Here is a 19388-nt window from a genome sequence, read left to right on the forward strand (position 1 = left end):
TTGGCTTTTGAGATGAAAAATTGCTTTTGAAGCAAACTGTAAGGTGGGATCCACTTGCTCAGCTCAGGGCAGAGACAGCGCTCTGGGGAAACTCCTTCAACCTGCGGCTTACCCTGGCTTCCAGGGTCTCTGGGGTGCAGACGGCTGGTAAAGTGAGGCCCCTGTGTGGCTTCTCCCTCCGGTTTTGTTCCAAACCCTCAGCCTCACCGGTGTGTCTGGTGCCGGAAGCCCTCAGCCCCGCCGTATTGAGGTTTGTTTAATTTTTAGTCAGGCGCTGGCTCAGGAAGCCATTCCTGGCAGTGCACAAGCTGCCTGCCTTAGCCAGCGAGGCCCCTTCCCTGGGTGACTGGGTGGTGGCAGCGCATAGGACAGGGGTCACAGGAGGGAGCAGTGCCCCTGGGAAAGTTCTGGTCCTGGGAAAAGCTGTGGTTCCCTGGGCAGTGGGCCTCCACCTTCAGAATGGGGTGGATGCAGATGGTGCTGAGCTCACTTTGAGCTGGGACAAGGGTTGGAAACATGTCCTTCGAGTACAGTCAGACCGTGCTCCAGGTCCTGCATCTGAGGACCCAGCCACCAGAGGACTGAAAATATCCCCCAAAACTAGATCTGTACCAACATATGCAGACCTTTTCTCATTCCCTGAACAGTATAGCAAGACAACTATTTTCACAGTGTTTACATTGCATCAGGTATTCTAAGTCATCTAAAAATAATTAAAGTATAGCATAGGATGTGCGCAGGTTGTACAAAAATATTATACCACTTTACGAGGTGTGAACAAAGTACACAGTGAGTGTTTAAATTAAAAAAAAATTTATTACAGTAAAAGGCATTGCTTCCAACACACTGATCCAGTTGTTTTTGACGCTTTCTGAACCAGCTCTGGAGTCCTCTCTCATGCGTGTCTTTAGGAGGTGGGATCAAAAATACAGTGAATGTTGCTGCTGAGTGCCATCCTGCCGAGGGCAGGTTCGTAAAACCTTCCGCTGTGTCCCGTCTATTATCTGAGCTGGCGCCATGTGACTCCTCCTCCCCAAAGTCAAATGAGCCTGAAATGAGCCTGAAACATCAGTATTTTGAGTCAGTTCAGGACATCAAGGCAGCCAGAATAGTGCCCCTAAAGACAGAGAGCCACTTCAGAAACTGGCAAAGATGTGAATTCCAGGTATTTTGGGGGAGGGGACCCATGGCAATGTGTCACTTACTGTAATCAGTGCTTTTAAATTTAAATATTTACTAAGGCCGGGGATTTAGCTCAGTGGTGCCGGCACCTGCTTTTGCAAGCGCAAGGTCCCGAGTTTGATCCCCGGTACCAAAAAAAAAAAGAAAAGAAAACTGCCCCTAAAATTTAAATATTTACTGTAGTTTATAAAGTGACAAAAATAATGGGAGAGGTGTTTAAAGTGAAGAAGATTTTCAGGGGGGTTTGTGGCATGTGTCTTTGACTTTAATAAATCATAAAAACTTAAGCATTCACCCTACTTTTCATGTGAATGAGGGACTGGAGTGTCCACACATTTGGCACCCATGGGTGGTCTCAGAATCCACTCCCATGGATCCCATGGCGCAACTGATACAGAAAGATGATGCCAGGCTAGGACTACCCAGGACTGGACCGCCCGGGACCTCTGCCTGGCCCGCAGGCCTGCAGCTGCACTCCGCATTGGGGTCAGAGACAGACAGGACTCGTGCTCTGCAGCCTCCCTAGGCTTGGAACAGCTGGGACCTCAGGCACAGCTGTTCCCAGGGACACATGGGCCTTCGACTGAGCCTGATGCAGAAAACAACTGCACCATTTTCAAAGCAGAATGGTGTCATACGGAGCCACCTACTGGCAGGGAGGGAAAGCGTCCTTTGGTGGTCAGCTGGGGCCTAAGAGCCTCCAGCGACCAGGTCCTGGGCTCTGGTTTCCTTTCCAGTGGAGAGGTCACCATCAGCTGTGGTGACCATCTGCCCCACACCCCACTTGCCTTCCACTTCCGGTCACCAGGCCCTGTGCATTGCCGTCTTTTCCAGAAGCCTTTGCATCAGGCCTTATCAAAATAGCAGGAATGTTTCCCCAAGGCGGGCCCATGCTTCCCTCACAGTGCGCGTGACTCAGGCCTGCAGGTGACAAGACATGTGTGGCCCCAGGGCTGGTTCCGGCAGATGACAGGAAGATGCGGGAGACGGGTGCTGTCAGGATTGCTATGTGGCACTGTGTGCTCTGTGTGCCATGCCCTGGCCTGGTGCGCACTGGGTCCCGGTCGGGTTCACACAGCTGGCCTCTGCGCCCTGCTTCCTGTTTCACGGCCACAGTACCTCCGCCTTGGGGTCATGACTTACGTTCCCTGCAATCTTGCAATCCTGGACCCGGTGACTGCAGGTACTTTTCCACTTGGGTTTGTGTTCTGGAGTCCAGCCAGGTGACTGAGGAGTGACAGCCACTCCCGCTCTGGCCGGCGTGGACAGCATGCCCAGTGCTGCCAGGAAGAGGGTGTTTGGCCGCCTGGAGTGCGGGACCCAGGCACCCCTGCCTTCCCGCCATCCCTTTGGGTGGTTTGTTTTGGGTCAAGGTTGTTTGCTAGATTTCTTATTTGTTTGCTGAGGCCCTGAGCTCCTTTTGGAAACAGTGCCTGGGGTTTTGTCGTGTGAGAACAAGCCGGGACACTTTGTCTCTTAGTGACTCAGTCAATGGCCACTGGGTGCCAGGACCACATTCCCGTGCTGGGCTATGAGAGGCGCCAAAGCAGAGCACAGCCCCTGCCCTGGGGGGGCTGCTGTTCCGGTGGGGCAGACGGCCGCACAAAACACACAGGGAGTGTGCAACCCCCGGTCTGGTAGGTGTGTGCATTGTGGGTAAAAACAGAGCAAGGAGGGGCAGTGGGGCAGGGTCTGGGGGCTGAGGGCGGCCAGAGCAAAGGCCCTGGGACAGCGCAGGGTGGGCGGGGAGGGGACCGTGCTCGTCCACCGCTGAGAGAGCCTGGGACAGGGCTCAGGGCGCCCTGCTGAGGGCCTGTGAGCCGAGTGCCTTACATTCCTCCATCCTCCCCTGAGCCTGAGTGGTGTGGAGACCCAGGAAGCCTCCAGCTCTCCCTTGTGCAGGGCCTCTGCCCCTGCACAGCTACTTGGGGCTTCCCACAGTACGTTTCAGCCTTTCCTGCAGATTTGGGTTCACTGGCCTGTGCTGAGGTTGGGGCCGGCAGGGTGCAGCGGAAAAGCTTGCCAGGTCTCCGGCCCTGGATGGGGCAAGATTTCTCCTCTGTCCTGTGGCTGAACTCGAGGTAGGGACACAGCTACATGGCCAGCTGGGCTGCCGAGGTCCGCGAGACTGAGGCTCAGGTCCAGCCTGGGACTGAGCTGCACGCAGTCCTTGCAGGGAAAGGCAGGTGTTTGTGATGCATCCGTCGCATTTCAACATTTCTGTTACTAATGAAGAGCAGTAGGTGCCGAGTGTGGGGGCATCTGCCTGTGATCCCAGCACAGTGGGAGGCTGAGGTGGGCATTCCCAAGTTCGAGCCTCAGCTGGGCAACTTAGTGAGACCCTGTCTCAAGATAAGAAATAAAGCCTGGCTGGAGGTGAAGGTCAGTGCAAAGGCCCTGGGTTCAGTCCTCAGTACCCAGAAGCAAGCAGCAGCAAGATGACCCACGTTCTCCCGGCCATGCGAACCTCCTGCCATTTACCCGTCTACACTGCCTCCCCCTCCATGTGCTGTTCTTAGTTTGGGACGACCAAGGGTCCACTTCGCCTCACCATGACTGGCAGCTGCCTTTTGGCTGTATTCCAGTTTAAATTAGCAGAATATATTTACAGCTCATTCCTGGGTTCCTTTTCAAAAGGTCATTGTGCCAGCTAACTTTTCTAGCTTTTTACTTTTTGTGGTTGTGGATCCCATCAACAATCTTTATGAACTCATTTGGAACTGTGGAAAAAAAAGCTATTTACAGAATTCAGTTTTAAATACGTTTCACAACTTCTAAAGTTCTATGTTACAAGAATTCCAAGCTCATAGCTGAAGCCCAGTGATCAGTCCGTAGTCTCCTCTGACCCTGCGTGTGCCAGCTAATTTAGGGGACATCACATGTATGATGTGGTGAAAGGCGTGAATGTCCAGCCTTGGCAGGCAACCTGCAGCTCTTCCTGTTACCAGCCGTCTGGGTGGCCCAGCGGCTGCCTCTCTGCGCAGGGGACCGGTGTCCTATTTGGCGAGGGTCCGCTATGCTTACCAAGCAGAAAGATGTGCCCCAGTGACCCACGACCTTCCACAGTCCCAGCTCTGATGGCTTCTGGTACCTCTCAGTAGCACTGTCCTGGGGGCCAAACCATGCGGCCTGTTGGTGGCACTTAAGAGACAAATGCTGGACTCAGTACCACCACGACCACCACCGCCATCACCGTCTTCATTATCACCACGTTCCCGCCACTGTCGGAGTCATCACCATGGCAAGTCCATAGCACCGAGTCAGGCATCACCGTCACCTGTCCATCACCAGCACCATCCCTTGGCGGTCACTGTCACCCCCGCCTCCCTGTCGGAAACCGTGTATCAGGCCCCTCCTCTCTGCTTCTCACGCTGTGCAGGATGCAAGGCGGCGTGCCGGGCCGTACACTTCAGGGCTGGCAGAGGTGACATTCGCAGGGACTTGTAACCGAGGGTCATCTCTGCAGGAGTCCCTGCATGACTCGCACAGAGCTGGCCCAGCGGGTGTTTTGGGTGCTGGGGGTTCTGCAGCCCAGCCCTGGGCCTGGCTGATTGCTGGGCACAGCCGCCTGGAGATTGGCCTTGAGGGTAGGCGATGTGGACAGCTGAAGCTGGGCTCCCTTCTGCCTCCTGGTAGCCGCCTAACCTTAGGCAGCTTGTCTGTCTCCTGGAGCCTGTTCTTTCTGGGTAGACAGGAAGTGGCACATCAAGTTCCCTGGTTAGGTCAGGTGAGGAATGAGAGGGAATGTGCCTGTGCTGGCCCTGGGACAGCTGCAGTGCATGGCAGTGACGTTGGTCCTCTTGTCCCGATGAGTCCCGTGGCCGATCAGCTCTGCTCCGGTCCCTGGGCACCCTGTCCCAAGGTCTTGGATCCCGTGCAGCGCTGGGTGCCCAGTTCCCTCCCTCAGCCCTCTCCTGAGCTCTGCATCTGGACGTGGACTGGGGCTTCCCTGCCCCTTGCCCCTGGGTATGGGGAAGAGAAGGAACCCTGGGCTGGGTGTGTTCTCAGGGGCAGGGCGAGCTCCTGCACAGCACGGGGCCCCCAGTGGGAGCCCGTCCTTGATTGTTCATGCTCCCTGGCTGTGCGCCCAGGCTGCCACCCTGTGGGGGAGGGGAGCTTCTGGTCCTCTGTTCTTACAGGAGGTGTGGCTCACACCTGTCAAATCTGGGTGTCCTGGGTGCTCGAGTTTCTGCGTGTGAAGCTCCAGCTCGCAGGGTGGCACATGCAGCCACACACGCAGCTTTCTTAGGAGGCTCTTGCGGATGCCCCACGTGTGGCCCGGGTGACTCATGGCTGCCAGTGAGCAGATGGGGAGGCTCAGGACTCTGAGTGCCGCCCCCAGGGTCTGATTAATAATAGCAGCAATGCAGGCATGGTGGCACACGCCTCTAATCCCAACACTCAGTAGGCTGAGACAGGAGAATCGCCAGGAGTTCAAGGCCAGCCTGGGCTATATGGGTTCAAGGCCAGCCTGAACTACATAGCTGAGACTCTGTCTCAAAAAAACCAAAACAGGGCGGGGGATTTAGCTTAGTGGTTCCACCACCTGCCTTGCAAGCACAAGGTCCCAAATTCGATCCCTGGTACCAGAAAGAAAAAAAACAAAACAAAACAAATAAATATACAATAGCATTGCAGGAATCCACTCCTCCTGCCCACACCACAGGCCTGATTTCCCTCTTCCTGACATCGCAGCTGCTCGAGGGCTGGGCAGTCTTGGTGCTGAACAGGTGCCTCAGTGGCCCAGAGATGTGGGACTGCCCGGGAAGCCCAGGGTCCCTTCTCGCCAAGTTGCATACTGAGGTTTGAGCAGAGAAGACACTGGGTTTGTGGGGAGTCACACCTCAACACTTGCCAGCTTTGCGACTTGGCACGTTTAGTACTCGCTGCAGAAACTCTCCTGCCCTCGACCCGCAGCCAGGACCTGTGCCGTTGGTGGCCTAGAGATGACGCTACGCCTCTGTCCAGGCCGTCTGTGGGATACTCGTTGTCTTTGTGCTCCTCGAGCCTGTTGGAATCATGGAGGCACTGCTTAGTCAGTTTACTAACACTTGGCTTCAGCCACCGAGGACTGCTGGGGATCTGTGAGCCAAGTTGGCTCCACCAGACAGGAACCCCACTGACCAGGAGCCCCCGGCGAGACGGGGCCAATGGAGAGGAGCCGGGTTTGCATAGGAAACTAGAAATGATTCCAGCACCTGCTGAGGTGTGCATCTTTGAACGCCTTTGCACTGGAACTCTGGGATGCTGTCTGCTCTTTGTCCCCGCTTGGGTTTTTTTTTTTTTTTTGGTACTGGGATCAAACTCAGGACCTTGGCTTGTGAGGTAGGCAGTGGCACCACTGAGCTACATCCCTGGTCTCCTGCTTGGTTTTTTGAGCCAAGGTCTCACTTTGTAGTTCAGACTGGCCTTCAACTCACTCTGGAGCCCAGGGTGGCCTCGAACTCACCACCATGCTCCTGCCTCAGCCTCCCCAGTGCTGGGATCACAGGCATGCACTGCCATGCCCAGCTGTGGCTGTTTACTGTAAACTGTGTCTCGAGTGCCCGTGTGTGTGTGTGTGTGTGTGTGTGTGTGTGTGTGTGTGTGTGTGTGGCGCGTTCGGGCACCCATGTGAGGGGTGGCCCTCCCTTTCCTCGCCTGCTCACCATATCTGTCTCCTCTCCCTGCAGTGCTGCACACACAAGGCCCGGTAGACGGCAGCCTCTATGCCAAGGTGCGGAAGAAGAGCTCCCCTGACCCCTGCAGCCCCCAGGCCCTGCCGGCCACTGGCAGCCCGGACCACAGCGACCACACCTTGTCGGTCAGCAGCGACTCGGGCCACTCTACCGCCTCCGCCAGGACAGATAAGACTGAGGAGCGGCTGGCCCCGGGGCCGCCCAGGGGCTTGAGCCCGCAGGAGAAGGCCGAGTTGGACCAGCTGCTCAGTGGCTTTGGCCTGGAGGACGCAGGGGGTGGCTTCAAGGACATGACGGACGTGCACAGCAAGTTTGGGGGGACGCGCCACGTGGTGCCTGCGCAAGTGCATGTGAACGGCGACGCTGCCCCGAAGGACCGGGAGACGGACATCCTGGACGACGAGATGCCACACCTGGACCCACACAGCACGGACAGCCTGGGCACCCTGTCCTCGTTGGAGGGGCAGCCGTCCGCCCACCTGGGCCCCTTCGCCTGCCACCAGAGCAGCCAGCACTCTCTGTTGTCCGACGCCTTCAGCTGCCCGGTTGGGGAGGATGGGCCCCCCAGCCTGGGCCTTGGTGTGGACGCCCTCTATGAGCGGGAGCGGACGTTTGCGGGTGGCCGGGAGCACAAGCAGCTGCAGCCGGTGCTGAGGAAGCCATCGGCGCCCATGCCCATGCCAGCCTACGGGCAGAGCGGCTACCCAACCCAGAGCTGGGTGCAGCAGCAGCAGATGGTGGCTGCCCAGCAGTACAGCTTTGTGCCTGACAGGGACGCCAGGCTGGGTAGCCATGACCTGGCCGACGGATCTGGCCTGGTGCAGGCCCCGCCTCGGCTCCCGGTCACCCCCGCCCGAGGGGCCAGCAGCAGAGTGGCCGTGCAGCGGGGCATTGGCCATGGGGCAGACGCACCTGATGCCCAACAGCCCTGCCCCGGCAGAGCCTTCCAGCCCAGGCTTTCAGACCAGAAGGTGCTGAATGGAGCCGGCGAGGAGCCCAGTTCAGGCCCTGCCCCCGGCTCCCCCACGCTGGACATCGACCAGTCTATCGAGCAGCTCAACAGGCTGATCCTGGAGCTGGACCCCACCTTCGAGCCCCTCCCCACCCACATGAACTGCCTGGGAGGCCCGGCCAATGTCTCCTCGTGTCCTGACAGCACGGGAGGTGGCCTTCGGGCCAGCAGCAGGCTGCCCGGCCCCATGGAGAGCCCCAGCAGGAGCCCCTCCAGGAATCCAGGTGAGCGGTGTTCAGGGGGTGCTCATCTGTGATGAGAGGGTGGTGAATGAGAGGGTGGTGAGCATTTGTAATCCTAGCTGTTTGGGAGGCTGAGGCAGCAGGATCTCAAGTTTGAGAACCAAGGCTGCCAACCAGGCACTGCAGGGGTGATCGGCCAGGTGTGGGGCTGCCTGTGTCCACCCCTGGAGCAGGAGGGGCCGGTTGGCTGCAGGGAGACAGGGCTGGAGCAGGACCTTCTCATCCCACGCTGGGATCAGGTCACTCATATGCTTAAGGGGCCAGCAGCCACAAAGGCCGGAGGTCCTGGACAGCTGGGTCACCTGGGCCTAGGAGGGGAGTCAGCAGTCGGAGGGTCTCAGGGACCAAGCTGGGCCAAAGGACTGAGTTTCTGTGAATTTCTGCTAGTGCCATCTGTGAAAAGGAAGCCCTGTATCAGGTACTAATGATGGAGAGCGTGGAGCTGACTGGCCAAGTCACCTTCAAGTACTGGAGTCATCAGTGGGTGAACAGCAGGTCATTTCAGCTTCCCTGATGTGTCAGGCAGCATTCGCATTGTTGGACACAACAACCAACACCCACAGCTTGAATGGGTTTAATGTGGCTCACGGTATCAGGGGATTCAGTCCATGATCGGCTGGCTCTGAGGAAGGAACATAATGGCGGAAGGGTGTAAAGGATCAAAGATGCTTAGTTCATGGCAGGCAGATAGCAGAGCAGGGAACAGGCCCAGACAGGAAGGGGAGAGGGACTAGATATAGACCCCAAGGCTACAGCTCCATAACCCACCCAGACACAACCAGCAGTGTGCTCCACGATAACCCATGTGGATCTTAAAGTCAGTCAAGCCAACCTGCCTCCCAAGTGCCATGCCCCACCACTGCAGGCTGTGTATATCAAACACCTGAGAGAGAGAGAGAGAGAGAGAGACAGAGGCAGCTGGTGGCGTCTCCCTGGAGTAGGTTCTCAGACTGCAATTCAGCCGTGTACCAAGCACGCCCACCAGCAGAGTGGCAGTCAGCAAGCGCTCAGTCCAGGTTAAAACATTTATTCACTCATTTAATCCATTATATTCAGGAAATTCTGGGTTTAAGAAAAGGCTTCACATGGGAAGAAAACTATGTGCATTATTGGACCTGGCTTACCTCAGCACAACTTCTTAAAAGAAATTGCTTGGAAAAATTAAAGTCAGCAGTGTCTTCTCTGGGATTGGAGTCTCTCCTGAGATTAGAGGGGTTTGCAAGCATCTGAGTGTCCTGGGGAAAAGAAGGGACTTCGGGACCAGATCTCCCTGGTGCCATGGCCCTGGATGGTTACTGTGTTCTCTGGTGGACTGAATTCAGTCGACAAGGATTCCTTATTCCTGCTATAAGCATCTTTCTTTTTTTTTGTACCAGGGATTGAACTCAGGGCCTTGTGCTTGTGAGGCAGGAGCGGGCACCACTGAGCTACATCCCTGGCCCGTTCCTGCTATGAAGTCTGGGATGTCAGGACATCACCTCATATTTTCCACCCTCACGTTCCCATTTTAAAATTACTTGATAAACTCATCACTTTGATAACTAAGATTTTAACCTTAGACCCCTTTAGTTTTATTATGAAATAATTATGATTTTGCAAGTAAAGAGCTTTCATATTTCAACAACAGCTAGCAAAATCCAGTGCACATTTGGTCAGAGGTTGTAGAAATTGTAAGTGTTTATTAGTCTGTTTATGTTCGACAGGTGCTTTGGGACATTTGTCAATTCTTTTCCTACCTTTAGACTTGCAGGGATAGCAGATAAGTAAGGTATAAGCAAGCTAGATGTCAGTCTTCTGTGATCTTGAAGTTTGACAGTGACCTTCTTGTAGGAAGCCTGTTGCAGAGCAGCAATAGCAGAGGAACATTGGTGTTGGGGACGGGGCAGAGCCATGTCCTTCTCCAGCTGGTGCCATCTTCTGGGATGGGCCTCTTGTTTTAGGTACACACCCAGCAGGACGATGGGGTGAGCCCTGAGGCTGGGACTACGTTAGTGTAAGAAGGCCAGGTTGTGAAGACGCTGTGCTCAGCCAGCCATTAGCTCTCCCTCCGGGACACCTTGTATCGCCAGAAATCATCAGAAGCTTTACATCCGTAACCCCCTGCAGCTGGGCTGGGAGTGTTCTACTCTGGCAGGTAGAGAGAATGCTAGAACCCTCTTGATTTTAAAATTGACATTTCAGTACCTGTGTTTATGTCTCAATTAGAAAAGGCTAGGTTGATGAGCAACTGCAAACAAAAATCCCTAGACACTAGCAGGAAAGCCCTTAAAAGTGTGGTGGCGAACCAACTGGTTTCCAGACCCTGGTACATCTTCAGAGGGTGGGGCGTAAAAACCCTGTACTCTTCAGGTTCCCAGCTCCATGTCCGTTCTGTCTGTCTCTGTGGAGGTGAGGGCTGCAGAGCTGGGGTCCTGCACATGTGGCTGTCAGCTCCAGGACCTGGGACATCAGTACATCACCATTGCATGAGCCCCACCAGGTCCCAGTCCCCTTGACAGCACAGCAGGGCCCAGCCACGCCCACCTGAGTCTTGTGCAGTTCCCAGAGCGGTGTGTTCTCTGCGAGCCCCTGGCCTGCCTTCTCTGTCGGCCCTGGAAGCTGACTGCTGCTCAGCTGTCTTGATTCTGGCTGTAGATGAAGGCATGGCCTCAGCACTCTGAAGTTAGTCAAATCTGTCTCTGCAAATAGTGTCCCGAATACAACAGAGGCCCCACTGTGGTAGCGACTCGGGAATTGTGCTGCCCAGTCTTCCCCTGAGGACTGCTGAGGGTGTTGATGTCTCTCCAGCTCTGCGGGCATCGGCATTTCACCATGGGCCTGAGATGGAAGTTAAAGGCTGAGCCTTTCCCGAGGATGTTTCATGCCGCAAAGTGATAAGACTGGTGCTGCAGGGGCTGCTGGTGCTGATGGCAGTGGTGGTGGCGATGGAGCTGGATGATGGGGTCTGGGCGATTTCATGAGGATGTGATCGTGGTGCAGATGGCGATGATCCTGGCTATGGTGGTGTTGGGGATGGCTCTCATGACTCCAATGATGGTGGTGGTGAGGGTGAGGGACATGGTGATGCTGATGCTCTGATGGTGGTTATGATGGTGGTGATGTGACAATCAGGAAGGTGATGCATACTTGAGATGATGGTGGTGAAGATTCCAGTAGTTTCCATCCAAGTGTCCCCTTGCCAAAAGTCCATGTGGCTTGCTTGCCAGGAAGGTGCTATTGGAAGGTAGTAGAACCTTTAAGAGGTGGGGACTAGGAGGAAATCAGTCAGTCAGTGTAGGTGTGTCATTTAGGTCATTTAATGGGTGTACCCATGTTGGGATCCCTGTCCATTCTTCCTCCTCTCTCTTTTGCCCCGTGGCCATGGTGGGCATGTTTTGCTCTGCTACACCCTGCCACCAAGATGAGCGCTTGGTTGCTGGACCAGAGGAATAGGATGATCAGGGCCTGAAACCTCTGAAACCGTGAGCCTAAAGAAATGTCTTTTCTTTGTAAGTTGGCTGTCTTAGGTATTTGCTGCAGTGACGGGAAACTGATCAATACAATATGGTGATGGTGGTGGTGATGGTCATGGCGATGCCATAGGAGTTGCTGGTCTGAGCACTTGCGCTGCCCCAGCCACCTTCCATCCCTCCAGGACTTGTGACTGAGCCCCACCCGTCTGACCCTGCACCCCGTATCAGTACCCTCAACGCAATACACTCCCTTCTTCCACCAACCAGCAAACCTCTCTGGGGCAGCACCATGACTCTCGCCTGTCTCCTGGCGTGTGGTGCATGCTGGATACTGAGGAAGGAGGGGCAGGCACAGGAGACAGTGCAGCCCCCATCCCCCCGCAGGAAGATCCGGGTAGCTCTGCTGGGTGCGCCTGAGGAGAGTTCAGCCCAGGACAGCAGGGCGCCCTCTCCGCCCCAGGACCAGGTGCGCAGTGTTATACCCTTGCAAAGTGACGAGAGGTTCGGGGGTTGGCTGGGCGACATCAGTTCCCACCAAGTGCCATTCCCTGAGGGGCCACTGCTCACCTCTCCCCGGGACTCCTTGGCCTTCTCCAGCCTGCACATGGGTGGGTTCCACAGCCTCTGGGTGGGGAGATGGGACCCCCGACACCCAGGTGACAGCCTGTGACTGGCTGCATGGATGGCAGAGCTGCCTCTGCTTCTCTGCACCCCAAGGGCTTCATGCTGTCAGAATATTTTATTCCACTCCATCGGCCGCATCTGCATGCTGACAGGGCCTGGGCTGGCACTGGCTGCCCTGCCTGGTCAGTATTCGTCATGCAGGCATGGCCACAGGCCCCGTTTACACACAGTGCTGTTCCGGGCATGTTGGCCTAAGTATCTAACCATGAACTTGCAGGGTGTGGTCAGTAAACACAGTGAGACACATGGGAGGCGCATTATCATTCACCCCTCTGAGCATGCCCCTCCCCTCTTGCCACTTTCCACAGCAGCTCTGGAGTCCTCTTTCCTCAGTGCCGTTAGTTGTGCTGTCCTGGCTGCCTCATGTTCTGAATCGATGTAGAATATTCACCTATCATGGTCATTTTGACTTTGTGGAGGAGCCAGGAGCCTCACAGTGCAGACCTGGTGAATAAGGTCATGAGGACACAGCGTCATGTTTTTACAAGCCTGCTTTCCACTGGATGGCAGGTGGCGGCAGCGTTCACCATACTTTTGATCAAGTCTCGTAAAGATTCTCAGAAAAGAGGACTCCAGAGCTGCTTCAGAGGGTGGCAGAGGGAATTAGTGTGGCGGGGCCTGGGAGTCAGAAGCGCTGGGGACTTATGCCACGCTGACCCTACGTGAGGCTCCTGCCCTAGGTCTGGACTTCTGGGGAAGCGGCGGGGCGGGGCGAGACCCAGCTGCTGGAACCACTGGAGATCCCAGTGGACAGCTCCTTCCAGAGCCACGGGTGTGATTCTGTGGCTGTGTCCCAGTCACCTAGGGGCCAGCCCACGGCTCGGGGAGGCTGGAAGGTTTCCCTGGGCAGTTCGGATGGACCAGAACTTGGGTCTGCCCAGGATGTAGGGGCAGTCAATGGTCTGTCCTTCCCTGTGATGCAGACTTTAGTTCACAGTGCGAGTGGGCCGTGTTAACTGCAGTGGAAAGGATCTGGTGACAGTGTCGCCATGGGCTGCTCAGTGCTTGTTCCTACCTCACTTCCTTCCTCTTCCTGCCTCCCCAGACCTCAGGGCCTGGGAGCCGGCGTCCACCTGTGCTCAAAACATCCAAATGGCCCGATCAGCTCCCAGAACAGGACTTCAGTGTGTTAGGAGCCCGACAGTTTCTGGCTCAGGGAGCGTGTCCCCGAACAAGTCCCTCTCACACTTCCCCTCGCAATGCCGACCTCGGTCCTGCCCGTGAGCTCTTAGCTCTGTCTGGGCCTGGGTACTGGTTCTCCAGGTCTCCATGGGCCTAGTGTCCCCTCCCAGGGTCCCCAGACAAGGAGCCCGAGGATGTCCTGCCCTGCCCTCCCCACTGTGGCACTGGTGGCATTGCTGAGGGTGCCCGCAGCCCAGTGGCCTCATCCTGTGCACAGCCGGCATAGGGTCGTCCCCATTGGCATCCCTGGAAGGGACTGCAGGTGGCAGTCACCGAAGAGGCTGCGCTTCCTGCACATTGTCACCACCGGGGCAGGGGGGTCTCCGGTGTCTTTTCCTGTCTGGGAAGTGAGCTGGATGCAGGTGTGCAGCAGGCACAGGGGAGGGGTACTCCTCAGGAACAGGAGCCATTTCTGGAGGCTGCGGCTTGGATCCCCTGGGTGTCCCTGTGACCCCTGCGGCAGAGTTGTGGGATGTCCTGGTCGGTCGGGGACTGCGCTTTGTGTCCCAGCTGTTTCCGGGTCCGGGAGCCAGTGCCTTGGAGCCATGGACCTGCCCGGATCCCCACTGCACACTTCCGGGAGAGGTGCGGTGCCTGCGCAGCGAACTCCAAACTCAGTTGTCACACGCAGGGTCTGTGAGTGTGAACAGCAGTGCACGCTGGTACACAATCAGGGAAGCATTGGGAGTTGGAAGCAGAGCACTCCATACAGTAGACGCTTTGCTGTGCCCACGTGTAGCCTTTCTCGAGGTCTTCTAGCGTTGGAGAATGAAAATGGGATTATTAGTGGAAATGTGGAAGGATGGAGCCAAGCGTCGAGTGTGGGGATGGAGCACCGTCCAGGCTCACACGGGAGTTTCTGATGTTCTGTGTCCAGGTGAAATCGCACACCTGCACGTTGGCCCAGGGCTCCCTGCCCCTGTAGTTTGACGTCTTCCCCAGACAGAGGAGACCCGTAGACCTGTAACCTCTCACCCTTGGTGGCCGAAGCTGCTCCTCTTTGGGTGTTGCTGGGTTTCGAACTTGACGTCTGCCTGGAGTCCCCCAAACCTGGCTGTGATGCGTCAGCCTTGCTGCAGCCGAGACAGCATGCTCAGTGAGCGGCGGCAGAACCTTCTGCGGGTGGCCCCAGGCTCAGGTGGCCACATGCTGGCCTTGTGCTGAACCCTGACCCCTGCCCTGGGATGGGAGGGAGCTGGACGGATGTCACTCAGCCTAGTGGCACCAAGCAGCCATCCCAGAACAGGAAGCCCGGCCTCGGCGCCGGCCTGGATCCCAGGAGGGCCTGGCTGTGCAGACTGAGACTGGAGCCCCCCAAGACCCAGCTCCTCCCGGGGCGCAGGAATCCTTTGGCAGAGCGGCTTGGGTCTGGGTGGGGAGGAGAGAAGCAGGTTGGGGCTGCAGCCCCGTGCGGGCCCTCGGTGAAGGACGCCACGGCCAGGCTGTGTCCCTGCAGGCGGCCTGGCCTCAGCAGTAAGCACCGTCCCTCAGAGTGAGCCGCACACTGCCGGGTCAGTGGTCAGACCTTGCCGCCCTGGGACGTCGCGCTGTGTCACTGTAGACCTGGCCCCGCAGCAACGGCCCTGTGACCCTCACTTAGAGCTCGCTGCAGGGGAGGTGGGAGTTGGGCTCGAGTCTCCAGACTACAGCGTCCTTTTGTCCTTTTATTTTGTGGTCCTGGGATTGAACCCAGGCTCTTCGAACTGGACTGCACCCCAGTCCTCTTCTGTTTTTTATTTTGAGTCAGGGTCTTGCTAAGTCGCTGAGCTGCCCTGGCTGGGCTGGAACTCAAGATCCTCCTGCTTCAGCCTCTAGGGTGCATCCCAATTTGAAGCATTTAATAGCTCGCTACAGGCCTCCCCAGCTCCCCAGTTAAAAGAGCTTTTTAAGAAGTAATGGACTCCAGCCAGGATCCCCAACATGAGCAGGGACCGTGGTGCCGGATTCAGGAATAAGCACTTGCACTGTTCAGGACACTGAGTGTTCATCGCCTCCGCTTGGACTTGTGTTCTGACCCCCGGTCCTCCTGGGTAGGGTTTAAGCTGTCCACGTGGGCCACCTTCTGCCCAGGCTCTGGGCACAGCCCACTAGTGATGAGGTGCAGCCTGCCTTGGAGGAATTTCACACTAGGGGTGTGTATATGTAACTAGGCTTTGAACCCAGCACTTTTAAAATCTTTTATTTAGAGATGAGGTCTCACTTACTTGCCCAAGCTGGGCTCTAACTTGAGATCTGCCCACCTCAGCCTCCCGGAGTTGCGGAATTGCCGGCATTCACCACCACATCCTCTTCACAGCGGGGGTTTTAATCCAGGGTCTCCTCACCCTGCAGCCCACACCTGTCTCTCACACAGGCCCCTCTGGCGACGAGCCCCTGGGTGGAAGGCTCCGGAAGATGAGCCTGGGACAGTATGACAACGACTCCGGGGCTCAGCTGCCCTTCTCCAAGTGTGCCTGGGCGAAGGCCAGCGTGGATTCAGCCCCAAGCCGGGAACCTTTCCCCTCTCCCGGGGACACCAAGGAGGTGGGTGCAGCGTGGAGCCCCCGGGGCTGCGAGAGGCAGGGGTCAAGCAGGCCCGGAAGTGGGAGGGACCGGGAGGACACGCAGCATCCTCCAGCCAGGTCACATGGGACCTGGGGGTGAGGAGGCCACAGACGGGGCTCCTGTGTACTGGGCTCCCGGCTTCCCGCAGCGGAGTGGGGTTAGCAGGCTCCGTGCCTCGAGAGGTCAACTTAGGATTTTTGTTTCCTCTTTGCTTATTGGTACGCAGTCCTCACGGGTGCGCGTGTGTACACCCGCATCCCATCTTGGTCCCTTTTACTTCCCCTCCCCTCCCCTCTCCACAAATGGGAGAAGTTGGAGCCTAGACGGGAAGGTCGGGTCCCTTGGGGCTGTAGCTCACAGACAAAGCTGCTGCTGGTGTTTGGGGTGCTGTGCATGCGACTCGTGTGATGTTCCGTATTTGTGAGCAAACCACAGGTTTCACACTCCTGAGCCCCACCCTGTTAGCCTGGTGCTGACAGCCGGCCCAGCGGCCTCTCCCTTCCTTGGCTGTTGACGGTAAAGCTCTTTGCAGTTCCTGGCTGGAAGAGCAGGGGCTGGTGGTCCCCACTTCCAGATGGGCTCCCAGCTCCCTGGAGCATCCTGGGGTGCAGCTGAGTGGGGGAGTCCCTGACTCCTTCCATCCACCCGTGCTTTTCAGAGGGTGATCCCCGCGTACCCCTCAGACCTCCACGGGATCGATGGCAGGGTGCTCAATAACAAGGAGCCAGTGTGTTCGACGCCAGCCTTTCCTGTCTCTCCAGAGACTCCGTACGGTAAGAAAGAAGTCTAACTTCGCGGGGGCATGCTGAGCCAGGCGTGGGGGTGCACACCTGTCATCCCAGCACTCCGGGAGGCTGAGACAGGAGGATCCCAAGCTGGGGCCCCTCCTAGGGAACTTAGTGACTTAGCAAGACCCTAGCTGAAACTAAAAAATGAAAAAGGGCTGGGCATGTAGCTCCGTGGGGGGCCCAGGGTTCATCCCATTTGGGGGCTAGGTGGACACACACAACTAGCCGTGTGAGCTTGCCACTGCCAGGAGGAAAGTGACAGCCGTGCTGTGCTCTTTTCCAGTGAAGACCCCGCCCTACTACCCTGCGTTCAGCCCGCCTGAGGCCCCGATGAGCAGCCCAGCTGGTGCACCCAGAGGTGGACACGGTAAGAAAGGCCCTGCGTGGCTCGGAGGAGGCAGTGCGGTCTCCACTTGCTGTCTGCCAGTCCCATGGAGCCGCGCTCTTCTGCAGACAGATTTCCCTTCGGGCTGCATCTCGAGTCCCCGGGTAGGATGGGTCTACGGCAAGACGCTGGATGGAGGCTGTGAATGCAGTGGAGGGGTGGGGTCCTGGGACCTTGAGTTGCTTCAGGCATCCTGCGCCCCTGGAGCCTCATCACAGGTGCTTTGTCCCCGGGGCGTCAGTGCCAGGCGGGCAGGGCGGAGCAACTCCTGGCAGAGAGTGAGTTCTCCGCCCCATGCACTAGCTGCCCCTACCCGCAGGGCTTGGTTCTTGTCCATGTGACACCGTGGTGAGGCCCAGACACCTACCCATGCCGCGTGGTCGAGGCCAAGCCCAGGCAGGCGGGAGAGAAGATGTCGCCTAGAGCCCTGCATGTGTTTTCAAAATCGCCCTTCTCTCTGCTTTTAGTCCTCCACGGCTGCTTGTCTGTCCCAGTGAGGGGACCTGCCTGAGGGACCCGGTTCATGGCTGTTAGGTGCATTTCCTGGGATTTCCAGAGATTTCCTCTGAGTTGTACCTCCATCCAGCCCCTGCCAGGAGCGGTTGGCCCAGGACACTGGCTCCGTGTCCTGCTTGGGCCTGAGCTGCCCACTTGCTCTTGAACTTTCCTTTGTTGTTTGAGGGGGGGCCAGTGCCTCTCCTTTTATCCAGTGTTTAGCAATGCAGCTGCGGGTGGGGCTGAAATTTAAGATAAGAAAAAATGCACGGAATGTTGCCGCTCTTCTCTGTGAGGTTGTTGAGCTTTCCTTGTGGAGTAGTGTGGATTCCTGCCGTGTCCTGGTGCCTCACACCCGCATGGCCACCCGTGTGCCCTTCAGTGTGTTTGCTATCCAGGGGCTCGCACACCCACACGTGCGTGACGTAGCCGTCTGACGTCGGCTGGTGACAGGATCTCGTGTGAGGAGTGTGTCTTAGGTGTTGTGCTGTACAAGCCTCGTCGCGTGCATGCCCAGTGACTGAGGTCAGCATAAGCTTGTGGGGCCACCGTCACGGACGCAGGTAGTCGTGTCCCTGATTGAAATGCCACCGTGTAGCCCCTCATGCAGCAGTGTGGCTCACAGGGAGACCTGGCCTAGCATGCCCCACAGGGGCGCCATCCCAGCACTGCCAAGAGCCAGGAGATGAACCCCCTGGCATGCGGCACTCTGGAGAGGGGTCTGGCTTCCTGGAGGGCAGAGTAGCCTTTCTTTTCCATATTTCTTTGGCTTACTCTTCCCCGTCTCTTCCAGAAAGTACAGCTAAAAAGTCCTGGATGTGTGTGAAGCAAGTGTGAGAATGCTCGGGGTCAGGGAATGGAGGTGCCCGGGGCTTTGGGTCTGGGGACCCTGTGTCACGATTAACGAGTTTCCCGGATCTCCAGGCCCAGCTGGTTCCCCTGGAAAATTCCACCAGACATTTAAAGAACTCACATTAATGTGACACAATCCCTTCCAGAAATGGAAAGGAGCACGTCTTAATTCATGTTAGGAGGTTAGCATCACCCTGATACCAAAAACAGACACAGATGCCCGGAAACAGAGAACTCGGGGCCTAACAGCACACTGCAAGCACGCGTTGGCCTCTGGGCTCTGTCCTCGCACCCAAGAAAGAAGAAAATAACAGACCGGTATCCCTCGGGGACAGACAAGGAGCTCATTCTCAGATATAAGCAATGGGATCCACAGTATGAAGAGAGATCCTGCAGCAGGGCCCAGCGGAGTTTATTCTAGGGCACAAGGCTGGGTCAACATTTGAAAATCTGTCTGTTGAATCTGTCATACTAACAGGAAGGAAACAGAAGGAAAATTGACCAGAAACAGAAGGAAAATTGACCGGTACAGCACTGGGGCCTTTAGTGTCATGGGGGTTGGGGGTTTGGAGTGAGGCCGCCGGGTCCTCTGCAAGCCTGCACAAGTTGCATGACCCCTTTGAGCATCTTTTAAACTTAAGTGCAGTGAGAATATGTACAGTGTGCCTAAAAATCCTGGGAGTGAGGATTAGCAAATGTCCCATGGAGAACAGGGAGGAGCAGGAAGCCGCCTTTCTACAGGTATAAAGCAGACAACAGCACGGGTCCCTGTGGGTCTGCGTCTCCAGGAGCTCATGAGATGGAAACATGGGTTTGCTTGTGTGGAAAGAAGCTCCAAAAAGACCAGGTGACTGCTCACGCCAGAGCAGCCACGCTGAGACGCGGGGACTTC

General features: G+C 56.7%; 1 protein-coding gene across 8 annotated transcripts in view; it reads left to right on the plus strand.

The window, feature by feature from the left end:
* Tns3 (tensin 3) overlaps positions 1–19388 on the plus strand; it is a 151569-nt gene that overhangs the window by 96364 nt on the left and 35817 nt on the right. For 7 of the 8 annotated variants that reach the window (XM_004839880.4, XM_021254255.2, XM_087196100.1 and 4 more), the window contains 4 exons: positions 6855–8096; positions 15786–15955; positions 16635–16749; positions 17048–17131. In XM_004839880.4, the coding sequence (XP_004839937.2) occupies positions 6855–8096; positions 15786–15955; positions 16635–16749; positions 17048–17131 (1611 nt within the window). Of the gene's footprint in view, positions 1–1721; positions 2366–6854; positions 8097–15785; positions 15956–16634; positions 16750–17047; positions 17132–19388 lie in introns of those variants that run through there. The other variant, XM_087196105.1, reaches the window with a different exon arrangement.

The sequence above is a fragment of the Heterocephalus glaber genome, unplaced genomic scaffold, assembly GCF_053883595.1.
Source record: "Heterocephalus glaber isolate CG9 unplaced genomic scaffold, H.glaber_assembly_v1.0 deba00001610, whole genome shotgun sequence".
NCBI lineage: Eukaryota > Metazoa > Chordata > Mammalia > Rodentia > Bathyergidae > Heterocephalus > Heterocephalus glaber.